Below are 12,866 nucleotides of genomic sequence, written 5' to 3' on the forward strand. Positions count from 1 at the left end.
TGTGACAAGCTTTAATAATTTTCCCTTTGTACCTGGGAATATGTGCTTGGGAAAGATGCCAGGTCAGGCTAACAAACCTTGAATTCTTGTCAGGGACAGGATACGCAGTAATCCTAAGAGCACGCAGGAATCTGGTATCTTTGGGGGCTTCAAGAAGATCAGCACTCGAGCTCACAAAGACAGGCCAGTCCGCCCTAACCCAGCCTTTCAAGACTATGCCTACGTCCAGAGACCTAAGGTAATCTTTACCTAACGAGGAAACTGAGTCAACAAGGCACTGCTGGGGGCTGGAGAGGCAGCAGACAGGAGGAGAGTGGGCTCCACAGGGGCAGGGGTAAACTGAGGCAGCAGCCACCCAGCCCCACTAACCACTGCCTAGTAGAAACTAGGCCCACCATTTCCAGATCTGATCTTTCTCAAGAAAAGCTGATTCTTGGGTAACATTAAGTGACTTTTAAAATATTGCAGCAGATATTTAAAAAAAACAAAAAACGAAACAAAATAAACAAACAAAAAAACCACAGTCTGGAGCAAACAAAATACCACCTGTGACAAGCTTTAATAATTTTCCCTTTGTACCTGGGAACATGTGCTTAAGAACCTACCAGCAAGATCGCAGGGTAAAAGGCCACTCCCTGACCCATGTTTCTGTGACCCAGTACTTGGATCAGCTGAATCACTGAATCAGATGAAAATTCGTATCTGAAAAGAATGGCGTCATCTCCATAAAAAATTAGCCCTTTAGAAGCTTCTATTCCCTTAAGCCCATTCTTGGCCAGCCCAAATAAGAAACAGGACAGAACTTTCTCGCACCTCCCGCCCATGGCGGAACTAACACCAAGGGCAGCTCATTAGACAGTTTCCTCCCCTGTCCCTCAAACGCTCAGAGAGCCCCCCTCTCTTCTGAGCAGCCAAAACTCTGTTCAAGAGTCTTACCCCCCAGGGTTAATAAATAACATTGATGGAGGAGGGTTTTCTCCTTAAGTCCCTGACTCTGTTCTCTGAGCTCACCCTCGGGCGGGCGGAGGACCTGGCCCACCGTGCAAGGGCAGAGCCCCACTCACCTCTCAAATCCTTCTCCCTCCCGCCCGCCCCTCTGACTCCTGTCCCCCTGCCTGCAGCGCAGGTACGAGGAGGCATTTGGGGGTGGGGTGGGGCACACACCCCTGACGGATGAACGTGGCCCTGCAGGGGCTGCCCCACAAGGGCTGAACCTGCGGGACCGGGCCCACCACCCCCATGCTCCCATGTCCCCCACGCCCCACGTCCCACTGCAAAGCCACAGGCTTGCCTTTCCCCAGTGGTTCTCAGCGTCACTCTGCCACAGGGTTGGGAAAACGCAGAATAAGATAACTGGGACCTTTTATATACACACTCGGGGACGTGCAGAGAGACTGAATCCATCGGGCTACCTGTCGGGACCTTAAAACTCAGGACAGCCAGAAACGGGGGACAGAGTAAACCATCTGGGGCATATATGAGCAGCGGAAAAGAGTGTAGCCACTGAACATCCTACCACAGACGCTCCAGGGCAGGGACGAGACGATATATCACCAAGGGGACAAAACAAGATGGAATGCGGAACGACGCAAACATTTAAATTCTATGCACAGAAGAGAGATGGGAAGGGAAAACACCAAATGTTTTTTCCTCTAATAGTTCATTTTTTCTATTTCTTTTCTTTTTTTTTTTTTTTTTTTAAAGATTTATTTGAGAGAGAGCATGCAAGCGTGGTGGGGAAGGGCAGAGGGAGAGGGAGAGAACCCGAAGCAGACTCCAGACCGCGTGCAGAGCCCAACTCGGGGCGTGATCTCAGAACCTTGATCTCAGAACCTGAGCTTAAACCAAGAGTTGGATGCTTAACGGATGGGGCCACCCAGGCACCCCTGCTTCCTTTTTCTATAACGAGCTTGTTACTCTTATAATTAGGGGGGACAACTAAAAATAAAATCTGCTTCTAGGTGAACTTTACCTTCACTATACTTTTCTATCTCCCAGCACAGTGACCTGGACAGAGGAATGCCCTCCTGCCACTAAGTCATTGGGGAAAGACCTGTGCACACAGCTCTTTGCTTCTCTCTTGTACATCTGTAAGGGGGCTGTTTCAAGGTTACTAGATACCAGGGGAGAAACGCAACCTTGTCGGTTTTCCTTTCCAAGGATAGGATCCTGGAGAAATGAGTGGTGAAGACAAGACAGTGGGAAGGTTTCTGGGGTCTGCTAGAAGGTTTCTTAGCACCAAGCATGGAAGCTGCCCAAAATGAGAAAGGGAAGGGACCAAAAAACATACTTCACTGAGCCTGGGAGGCAAAGAGACCCTGAACGCCAGCTCAGAAAAGGCAAGAATAACCAGACACTGGGAAGGTCACCCAGCATTAGCCCTGAGCTCCCAACACAGGTGCACAGCACTCAGTAGTCCCTCATAAGTGACAAAGCACGTTCAAGCCCTCATCCCATGGGTGGAGAAGCAATACCACAGCGTCACACGGCCAGCCCCAGGATGTGGACTGTCTCGTTTTAATCCTGCCAGCCACATGGCCTTGGGGACACCCCGGAGCCAACCTACACCTCAGTGACAAAACAGACATGATCGTAGTACCTGGGCTGCAAGGGCTGCCCAGGGCACAGCGCCTGGCTCAGAGAGCAAGTATTCAGCAAGTGGCCACTTCCTACAGCCGTCCGCTCACCGACGATTTGCCTAAAGCCACTCCACTAAGGAACCGTCTGGCACTGTTGGTGGAAATTAAGACTGGTGCAGCCCCTGTAGAAAGCAGTGCGATGGTTCCTCAAAAAGTTAAAAATGGGAGTGCCTGGCTGGCTCAGTTGGTAAAGCATGCAACTCTTGATCTTGGATCTCGGACTCAGTCCTGCGCTGGGCACAGAGATTGCTTTAAAAAATAAAAATAAAAATGGGGTGCCTGGGTGGCTCGGTCAGTTGAGTGTCTGCCTTCAGCTCAGGTCATGATCCCGGGGTCCTGAGAATGAGGCCCAAGTCCAGCTCCTTGCTCGGCAGGGAGCCTGCTTCTCCCTCGCACTCTGCTGCTACCACTCCCTCTGCTGCTCCCCTGCTTGTGCTCACTTGCTCTCTCTGTCCTGTCAAATAAATAAATAAAATCTTTAAAAAGTAAACAAATAGGGGTGCCTGGGTGTCTCAGTGGGTTAAAGCCTCTGCCTTCGGCTCAGGTCATGATCCCAGGGTCCTGGGATCGAGCCCCGCATCGGGCTCTCTGCTCAGCAGGGAGCCTGCTTCCTCCTCTCTCTCTGCCTGCCTCTCTGCCTACTTGTGATCTCTATCAAATAAATAAATAAAATATTTTTTAAAAATAAAATAAATAAATAAATAAATAATAAACAAATAAAAATAGTAACAAGAGAGTATTATGTTAAGCAAAATAAGCCAGAGGAAGACAAATGTCCTATGATTTCATTCATATGTGGAATTTAAGAAGTAAAACAGAGGAGCACAGGGGAAAGGAAGGAAACATAAAATAAGATGACAACAGGGAGACAGACCATAAGAGACTCTTAACTCCAGGAAACAAACTGAGGGTGGCTGGAGGGGAGGGGGGCAGGGGGACAGGGTCCCTGGGGGATGGGCATGAAGGAGGCACGTGACGGAATGAGGGCTGGGTGTCATATGCGATTGATAAATCACTAAATTCTCCCTCTGAAACTAATAATATACTATACGTTAATTATATTGAATTTAAGTAAAAAATGTTCAAAATACATAAAATAAAAAGTTAAAACAGAACTACCCTATGAACCAGTAACCACACTCCTGGGTATTTACCCAAAAAATAAAACAACGGAGGGGTACATGCAGCCCTATGTATTTACTATAGCCGAGTTATGGAAGCAGCCCCAGCGTCCGTCGATAAAGGAATGGATAAAGAAGAGGCGATAAACAGATCTCCATACGCAACGGAGATCACCCAGCCATGAGGAAGGACGCCATCTTGCCACGCACAGTGACATGAACGGAACGAGAGGGCTTAACGCTACGTGAAGGAAGTCAGTCAGAGAAAGACAAATACCATACGATGTCACTCGTGTGGAATTTAAAAAACAAACAAACAAGCAAATGAGCAAGGGGGAAAAAAAGAGAGACAAGTCAAGAAAGAGACTCTTAACTGTAGAGCACACACTGATGGTCACCGGAGGGGAGGCGGGGGGCGGCGGGAGGGGGAGACCGGTGAGAGAGACGAAGGGGGCCCTGGTCAGGAGCGCCGGGTGAGGGACGGAATCACCGGGCTGTTCGCCTGAAATGAATATTACATTGTGTGTTAACTGGACTAAGACGAAAGGACATAAAATAAACATTTTTTTAAGATTTTTTATTTTATTTATTTGACAGAGATCACAAGTAGGCAGAGAGGCAGGCAGAGAGAGAGAGAGGGAAGCAGGCTGTCCACCAAGCAGAGAGCCTGATGCAGAACTCGATCCCAAGACCCTGAGATCACGACCTGAGCCGAAGGCAGAGGCTTAACCCACTGAGCCACCCAGGCACCCCCCAAATAAATATTATTTAAATTAAAAAAATTAAGCAGTAAAATAAAAAGTCAGCATGTGGCAGTTAAACACAGCTGACCACTGCCCTGGGGGAGACGAGAAGCCAGTGTGATGCCCTCACCTGCCATGAAAGTGGACAGGAGGGTCCTGAAATGCCAGAGACACTATGAGAACACACAGTACCCCAATATTTTAGTAAAACTCAGGCCTTTGCGCACGTCACCACTGGTGACACTCCAGGCACTGACATGCTGAAAGCAAAGGTGCACAGCCGATTCTATAATTTACAACTGCACTTCTACGATTTTTAAAATATGTTAATATATGTAAATATGTTAATAATGAAGGGGCGAGAAAAATTCTAATCCATGCAAAGAATTATTTCTGCAAGGATACTCCAATACCCATCACAAGGGGTGTCTCAGAGGGAGGGAGGAGGTCCCTTGCAGAGCGGGCAAGAGTGAAGGGCTCTGGGTAAGGAGACACGTATTTCACCCTACGCTGCCAGCATGGGACAGCCTCGAAGAACATCTAGACATGACCTAGAAGTTGTCATTAATTGCTCTGAAATTAGTGATCCATTCAAGGCACGGCTAAGGCATCAAGAAACTTTCCATCATACACACATCACAAGTCCACACGTGGCAGGTGCTCAGAGGGCACACATGTGCACACACACATACACACATGTCTACATACAGAGAAACACACACACACACTCATGCACACAGAAATCCTACAGGAATAGGACATCGGAGACTTGCTAAAGGGTGTTACTGAACTCACTCCACGCTCCTTCCTTCCCTGGGCTACAGCACGATGCTGTACTACGGAAACATGCAATGACGTTTCTCCATATAGGAGCAGACACCTGGGGTAAATCTATAGCAGAGTATAAACTGTAATAGTGGGGGATAAAATTAATGCTCATCCACTTTTTTCTTGTATCTATAATTTTACTTTTCCTGTAATGAGCACATTAGTACTTGGGATTTTAGATGCCTAAAAAAAGTTTTCAATACGAAAAAATTCCTGGAAAAAACAAAAAAATGAGTTCTAGGGTTGATTCAACCTGGTCTTAGGCGAGCGCCTCCTTGACCATTCACACCAAGAAACAAATCCATTAAACATGCATCACAACCACTTCGGCGAGGCCTCCTCCCTCGCCCACTGGCCAGTGCCCCACTTCCAATGCTGCCGAACATCCAGAAGAGATGGTTTGCCCTCGGGGCCGAGCACTCTGGAGCACCTCCCTCTGGCCAGATTACAATGATTTCACTTCCCCCGGGCGTCACCCTACAGTGGCAAGCAGGACCCGATGCCTCTCAGGCTGCAATCAATGGCTGAATAAAGCCACTTCAAGGCTTTTTCCCAAGCAGAATGTGCACAGGAAACAAATTTAGGAAATCCTGCTTTCTGTTACAGGAAATGAATCCTCCCCTGACTGGCAGAAATTATTCCGGCAGCTCCAAAGTAAAAGGAAAGCCGGTTTCTATGCATTTTCCAGACACTGACCTTGCCTAGACCGGCAAGGTTTTATTGCTACAGAATATCAAAGGTAGGATTCTAGACCCAGCCAAGTCTAGGTGGAAACCCACAGGGACTTAGAAACAGTACAGCTTTCTGAAAGATTTTGCTGGAACTCGATGTAGCCTCCTTTCTGTCACGTAGTGTTTCCATATACACAGACTGTATTTGCAGTATACATCTTTGGAAATAATTTAGAAGGCAGGTCGCTAAAGTATCAACAGTGGTCATACCTTTAGTTAGCCGGATTACGGTTTGCTTCTTCCTTCTTTTACTTATCTGTGTTTTCACATATTCTGCCATAAACATGAAATAACTATGCAATAATAAATCAATTTGTTGGGTGGGGGGGGAGATACTAGTAAGGTAACACTGACCTGTGTGACGACATCATGGACCAAAAGAAAATACTTTTTTTTTTTTTTCCCCAAACACTATTCAAATCTTAGAAAAACATGACAGGGCTGAATCTGAGTGCAATTAATGAACAGGGGCTGAGAAGCACAAAGCATTCCGTGAAACGTTTACCCTCGTGGAAAAACTCTGCCCAGCGCTAACACAAATATATCAAAGTTCAGTGGGAACCAGGAGTCGGGGACAGGCAACAGAGAACCCCCATATGCGTGTCAATCAATGGCCTGTGTTAGGAGCTCACAGGTAGCAGTGCTGATCAGATCGCCAACGTCTGAAACATGTTCAAATTCAAGTCCCTTCAAACACCCCTCCGCTTCTGGTTCCCAGCGCATAACTACCAAGAATCTGGCCCTTTCACACATCTCCCGGTTAGGGATACTGTCTCCCATTTCCAAATGGAAAAGTGAGCACTGGGGCGCCTGGGTGGCTCAATGGGTTAAAGCCTCTGCCTTCGGCTCAGGTCATGATCCCAGGGTCTTGGGATCGAGCCCTGCATCGGGCTCTCTGCTCAGCAGGGAGCCTAGAATTTGGCTAAGGGTTTCAACATTTTTCACCCCTAAAAATCCCAGTTGAAATGCTGGGGGTCATGGACGGACTGGGCTCAGAGCTGAGCTATTCCACAATCACCAAGCGGACTACAAGGAGTCGCCTCCTCAGAGCCACGTTCCAGGGCCCCCAAGAAGGATAAAGAAGGTACCAGTCAGGGAAAGCCACGTCCAAATGTCCTTCCCTTTCTGAACTTTGGAAAGGGTTATCATTACAGTACTCCCCGAACCACCATTCAGCTCTGGCTCCTTAATATTCTCTGATTAGTCCAGACCTTCCCAGCACTCTTTCCTGGAGAAGCCCCCACCCTTCTTCATAAGAACAACAAAAAATAACCGGATGCCCCTGTAACATTTGTGGTAAAATAAAACAGCTTAAAAATAATTCTGGGGACGCCTGGGTGGCTCAGTGGGTTAAAGCCTCTGCCTTCAGCTCAGGTCATGATCTCAAGGTCCTGGGATCGAGCCCCGCATCAGGTTCTCTGCTCAGCAGGGAGCCTGTTTCCCCTTCTCTCTCTCTCTGCGTGCTTGTGATCTCTGTTAGATAAATAAAATCTTTAAAAAAAAATAATTCTGGGAATTATCTAATCATTTATACCAGGAGCCTTAGAAACACTCCTTCACTGTGACCCACAGGACTGACTGTCCGTTAAGGGGCTCACAACAACCCTCTTGTCACAGGGGCACAGGGGCACAGAGGCACAGCGAGGAGTGGCTGGCCAGGTACGGAGCTGGGATCCCAAGACTCACGTGCTCAATGGTCTCACCCCTGCCGCATCCCTGGGGACAGGAGCTGCACTCTGTCATGAAACACTGACACCCCACCCCAGTCCCTCATTCATCACAGGCACTCAGAATGCCTGCTGAATTAATAAGCCCAGTCATACCATTTCTAGAAATACCAGGTGTAAGCATACTCACAGAAAATGTGTATAAATGTTAGGCTAAACATGAGAGATAACCCAAGTTCCCACAAGAGGAGAATGGTTAAAGACATTAGCGTGCATACGTAGACAGTAATTATAAAAAGCTATCTTTCAAGGATACTCAAAAAATGTGGTAAGCAGGCATGATGGAAGTATCCAGTTTAAAACGGAGAATACAAAACTTTGTTAAAAATTCCTGGTTTTTTAGGAAAAAAATATATGAAAAGGTATCAAAGGATCACATGTCAAAAAGTTCTTAGTGGTGGGCACCTGGGTGGCTTCATCAGTGAAGTGTCCAGCTCTTGATTTTGGTTCAGGTCACGGTCTCACAGTCGTGAGATCCAGCCCACACCGGGCTCTGTGTTCAGTGGGGAGTCTGCTTGGGATTCTCTCTCTCCCTCTGCCCCTCCCCACATTTGCTCTACATAAATAAATAAATAAATAAAATCTTAGGGGGACAAAAGTTCTTAGTGGTTTCTGAAAAATAACTAAGTAAAATGACTAAGAGTTTGGGTTGTGACAATACATTCCCTGGGTTCGAACCCCGGCCCTGTCAGTCAGGGGCTTTATTATAAGAGTAATTAGCAAGAGAGAACGACAACTTGACCATGAAGAAACCTGGGGACACCACCTGATCCACGTGACCATAAGTTAGTATCTCGAAGAGCAGGACACCCCAAGAGCAGGTCTCCCTATAACACGTACTGAGGACAGAGCCAAATTTGCAATAAACTGAGTCCTCACCAAATTTTGATGACAAAATGTCATCAAACCAAAACTGAGGGACGTTCTACAACAGCCTTTATCTTTGAAAGTGTGGGGGCCACGAACGTCAAGGAAACCTGAGGAACCCTTCCACCTTAAAAGAGACAAGAGGTATGAGGGGTGCTTGGGTGGCTCAGTCGGTTAGGTGTTTGCCTTCAGCTCAGCTCATGATCTCAGGGTCCTGGAATCGAGCCCCAAGTCAGGCTCCCTGCTCAGAAGGAGTCTGCTTCTCCTTCTTCCCCTCCCCTGATTCGTGCTCCCTAATAAATAAACAAAATCTTAAAAAAAAAATTTAAAAAAGAGAGAGAGAGAATAGGTGTGGCAACTGAAGATAGCATGTCTTCCTGGGTTGGACTCTGATCTGGGGGGAGAAATATTCGTGTGTGTGTGTGTGTGTGTGTGTGTGTGTGTGTGTGTGTGTGTGTTTGAAGTAAGTTGTCAGTGGGACAACTGATGACATCGCAGGATAGAGAGCAGTACTGTATCAATGTTAATTTCCTGTTTCTGATAAATGTCCTTGTCTTTTAGGGAACAAAATAAAATACAAGTAAAAGAAGCTAATTCTTACGGCTAACTCTTCTAAGGTGAGGAATGATAAAGCACAGGTAGAAAATAGGTAACATTTGAGGAATCAGAGTGACGATTTGGTGCTTCGGGAATTCTTGGTACTAATTTTACAACTTCTAAGTCTGAAATTATTTCCAAGACAAAAAGTTAAAAAAAAAATCCAGGTGACTTTAGGCTAAATATTTAATCTCTCTTTGACTTTTCTTTTCTGAAAGTGGGGCCCCTTCGTTGCTAGACACATTAAGATGAGATCCTACACAGAAAGCACTTCAAACGGGATCTGACGGGCACCAAAGGCTCAAGGAAAGGGGTCCACTGTCATCTTTCAAGAATGAGACTGCAACTGATCCAGGTTCTTCTTTATGGTTGTCTGAAGTGTCCAAATGTTCTACACTGAAAAGTAACGGCTTTCATAATCAGAATACAAGTTTTCCGAAAGGGAAGGAGGAGAAGGAAAAAAGACCAGAAAGTTACCCGCTTGGTGAACTATCCCTGTGTCTGAATCACACTGAAGTCAGGAAGACAAAGAAGATCCTATTTTCATGAAGAGGGCGCTTCCATCACATAACGCCCCGAGACCCTGGGAGGGAGAACAATCAGGGGCCTGTTACAAAAAACCGTAAAGAGCCATCATGCTAAGAGACCCTTGGTTCTTGGAACATGGAATCAAATGAGTCCTGGTTCTAGCCAGAGAATGTGTCACACAGAAACCACCACCTGGAAGTATGTGGCTTATTGGACTTGATCAAAACTAAACACTTTAGGGTTTCAAAGGACATCATCGTGAAATTTAAAAAGATGGCCTTCCTAGTAGGAGAAAATACTTACAAAGCATGTATCCCATAAGACACTTTTGATCTGGAATGTATAAAAAAAACTCTTTCAACTCAGCAACAAAAAAACACATATTTAAAAGGGGGCAGAGGTTCCTGGAGGGAAGATACACAAGTAGCCAATGAGCACATGGAAAGGCGCTCAGCATAGAAGCCGTCAAGGAAAACGCACATGAAAACCACAAGGGAGGTCCCACTTCACACTCACTAGAATGGCCAGAATACAAAGGACTGACAAGGACCCTGTTGGCAAAGGAGAAGGGAAACTGGAACCCTTACGTGCATCATGGCTTGGGCTGTACAATGATGCAGCCACTTCAGGGAGCGGCATGGTAGTTTCGGGAAGCTCAAACGTGGCTCTCACGTGGGACCCAGCAGTGGCACTCCATGAAAATGTACGTCCACCCAAAAACTTGTGCACAAATGATCCATTATCCATAACAGCAAAAGAAGGAAAGAAAACTAGGAACACTCCAAATGTTCGCCAACCGATGAGCAGATAAACAAAATGTAGTATTACCCAAGCCACGGGCCATCGGTCACCCCTGAGAAGGCCTGAGGGACTGATACACACCACGGCATGGACAAATCTGGAAAACCAATGCTAAGTGAAAGCAGCCAGACACAAAGGTCACATACTGTACAGAATAGGCAGGTCTAGAGAGACAGCAGGGCTGGGGGCCCCCAGGGCTGGGAGGGGAGGGCAGGAGTCCAGGAGGACACGGAATGGGGCGCTTCCTTTTAGGTGGTGAAAATGTTCTCAACGGATTGTCCTAACAGTTGCAGAACTCTGTGAATACACGAGAAAGAAACCCTGAACTGCGCATGTTAAATGAGTAAGAACAATACGGGCTCTAGCCTCAGAGTGCAGGAGTTTTTTGGCAAAGGGAAGGCGCCACTTAAGGGAGGCCTTGTGTCCACACACTGGCCACCTGAGTCACGAACCAGACCTCTCTTTGCTTATTTGGGCTCTATCAGGAGTCCAAGAGTATTTGTTCTAGAGGGAAGCAAGTCCTGCGCGCGTCCGAAAATGTGTTTCCCTCGCAGCTCAGTCCCTCCCGGCTCGTGTCTGCAGACACGTGGCTCCCTGGGGGAACCCCACGCCCCAGCACGTGGAAAACAGGCACAGACTCTTCTGTGCATCCGACCGTCTCCACCTGGGCTTTACCTCATCTGGGCTGGACGCCTGGTACACGCGGCAGGAGTCTTCGTACTGCTTCTCGGCCTCGGCCTGGTCAGTCACACCATTGGACTCGTACACGGGAGTCACGTTGTGGCAGAGCGCGATGGCCTTCACGGCCTCGTGCACACGGCTGCTCATGGTCCGCCGGACCTTGGTGGTGAGCGTGGGGCCCTTCTGAGCAGGCGGGTCCTGGGATTGCTACAAGAAAGAGAAAGGAACAAGGAAGATGACTGGAGACACAGAAGGGTCTAGAACCTGTGGAAGAACCACCACATGGAGCAGCCCTTAGACATGAATACACGTCTACAGTGACATTGCAATAGACGGCGTGTCCTTTTTATGGACCCAATCATTCATAACTGGCAAAAAAAAAAAAAATGCAAAATAGAGAAAAACATTACAAATCCGCGAATGTGGGTGATTCTACCTCCTTTGAATCTGTCCTCCTTTGGGTGGTATTAGGGGCCCCTGACAGAGAGAGGCCTCATATACCACAAGTGAGGCTGGCATAGGAGGACACGGCTTCTCAAGCTGGCATGACTGACCCTTGGAGAGGATAATCCTCTGTTGCAGGGGCTGTCCCGCACTCAGTCTTCAGTAAAACTCGGATGCCCTCTGTGGTCCATACGGCCTACCTGACCAGCCCCTGCCCACCTGTGCAGCCTCCCTTCATGCCATGGTCCCCCTCCTCCTCCCTGCTCCAGCCACACTGGCCGTTCTAATCTTTGAAAACCACCAAGCTCCTTCCTACCTCAGGGCCTTTGCACCTGCCTTGCCCTCTGCTTGGAACATCATTACCCAGATCTCGCAGGGCTGGCTCACTCCTTCTCATCTCTGAGGTCTCAATTCAAATGTTACATACTCAGAGAGGCCCTCCCCGAGTCCCCCAGCTCACAGTCCCCCACACCAGGAGTCACGCTCCCACACTACAATGTGTGTTGCTGTGTTCAGTCAAAAACGGGCTTGTTCGCCCGAGGATTTTCTCATTAAGCCATGAGAACAGAACTTGTCCGTGTGTGTTATTCATCACTGCAGGCTTCGTACCCAGAGCAGTGCCTGGCACGTGTCGATATTTGCTGAACAGACGAACAAATTAAGACCAGGGGACTCCTCAGGGGATGGTGGGGCATCCTTCAATGACTTGACTGTTTTTCTATTTCCAGGAAGAAATAAATATCAAACTGACCAACACCGGTTCCAAGTTTTAAATCACAGTTGTGGACAACAGGAACCCCCTGCAAAGGTCTTCCTCCACAGCTAACGGAGTCCCGGAAGTTAGAGACGCCTCTGGACTTACTGGGGTGCTGGACGCCATTAGAAACATATTTTATCCAACAGAAGAGAAGCGGTCCAGTCCCGCAAAATGAATCGTGTTTTATACCCACAAACACGTGGTTGCCCCAAAAGAGAGAACAGATGGGTCACGAGAAATAAGAAAACAACTTTCATTTCATTTTTTAACACTATTTTTAGCAGTGGCATTAGCCTCCCCAGGTAATTAGACAATTACTAAATTATTCTGGTCATGCAGGCGCACACACTGCTCTAGCTTCCTGCTCTGTTAACCTCTGGTGTCAAGAGGACACGAGTTTCA

The 12,866-nt window shown here is 47.5% G+C and overlaps 1 protein-coding gene across 8 annotated transcripts in view; it reads right to left on the minus strand.

Moving 5' to 3' along the window:
• The window catches only part of ATP9A (ATPase phospholipid transporting 9A (putative)), a 131,964-nt gene that overhangs the window by 37,520 nt on the left and 81,578 nt on the right, over nucleotides 1-12,866 (minus strand). For all 8 annotated transcript variants that reach the window (XM_082744925.1, XM_082744924.1, XM_082744929.1 and 5 more), the window contains one exon: nucleotides 11,258-11,470. In XM_082744925.1, coding sequence (XP_082601051.1) covers nucleotides 11,258-11,470 — 213 coding nt within the window. The remainder of the gene's footprint in view (nucleotides 1-11,257; nucleotides 11,471-12,866) is intronic.

The sequence above is a fragment of the Mustela nivalis genome (genome assembly GCF_964662115.1).
Source record: "Mustela nivalis genome assembly, chromosome: 8".
Lineage (NCBI taxonomy): Eukaryota > Metazoa > Chordata > Mammalia > Carnivora > Mustelidae > Mustela > Mustela nivalis.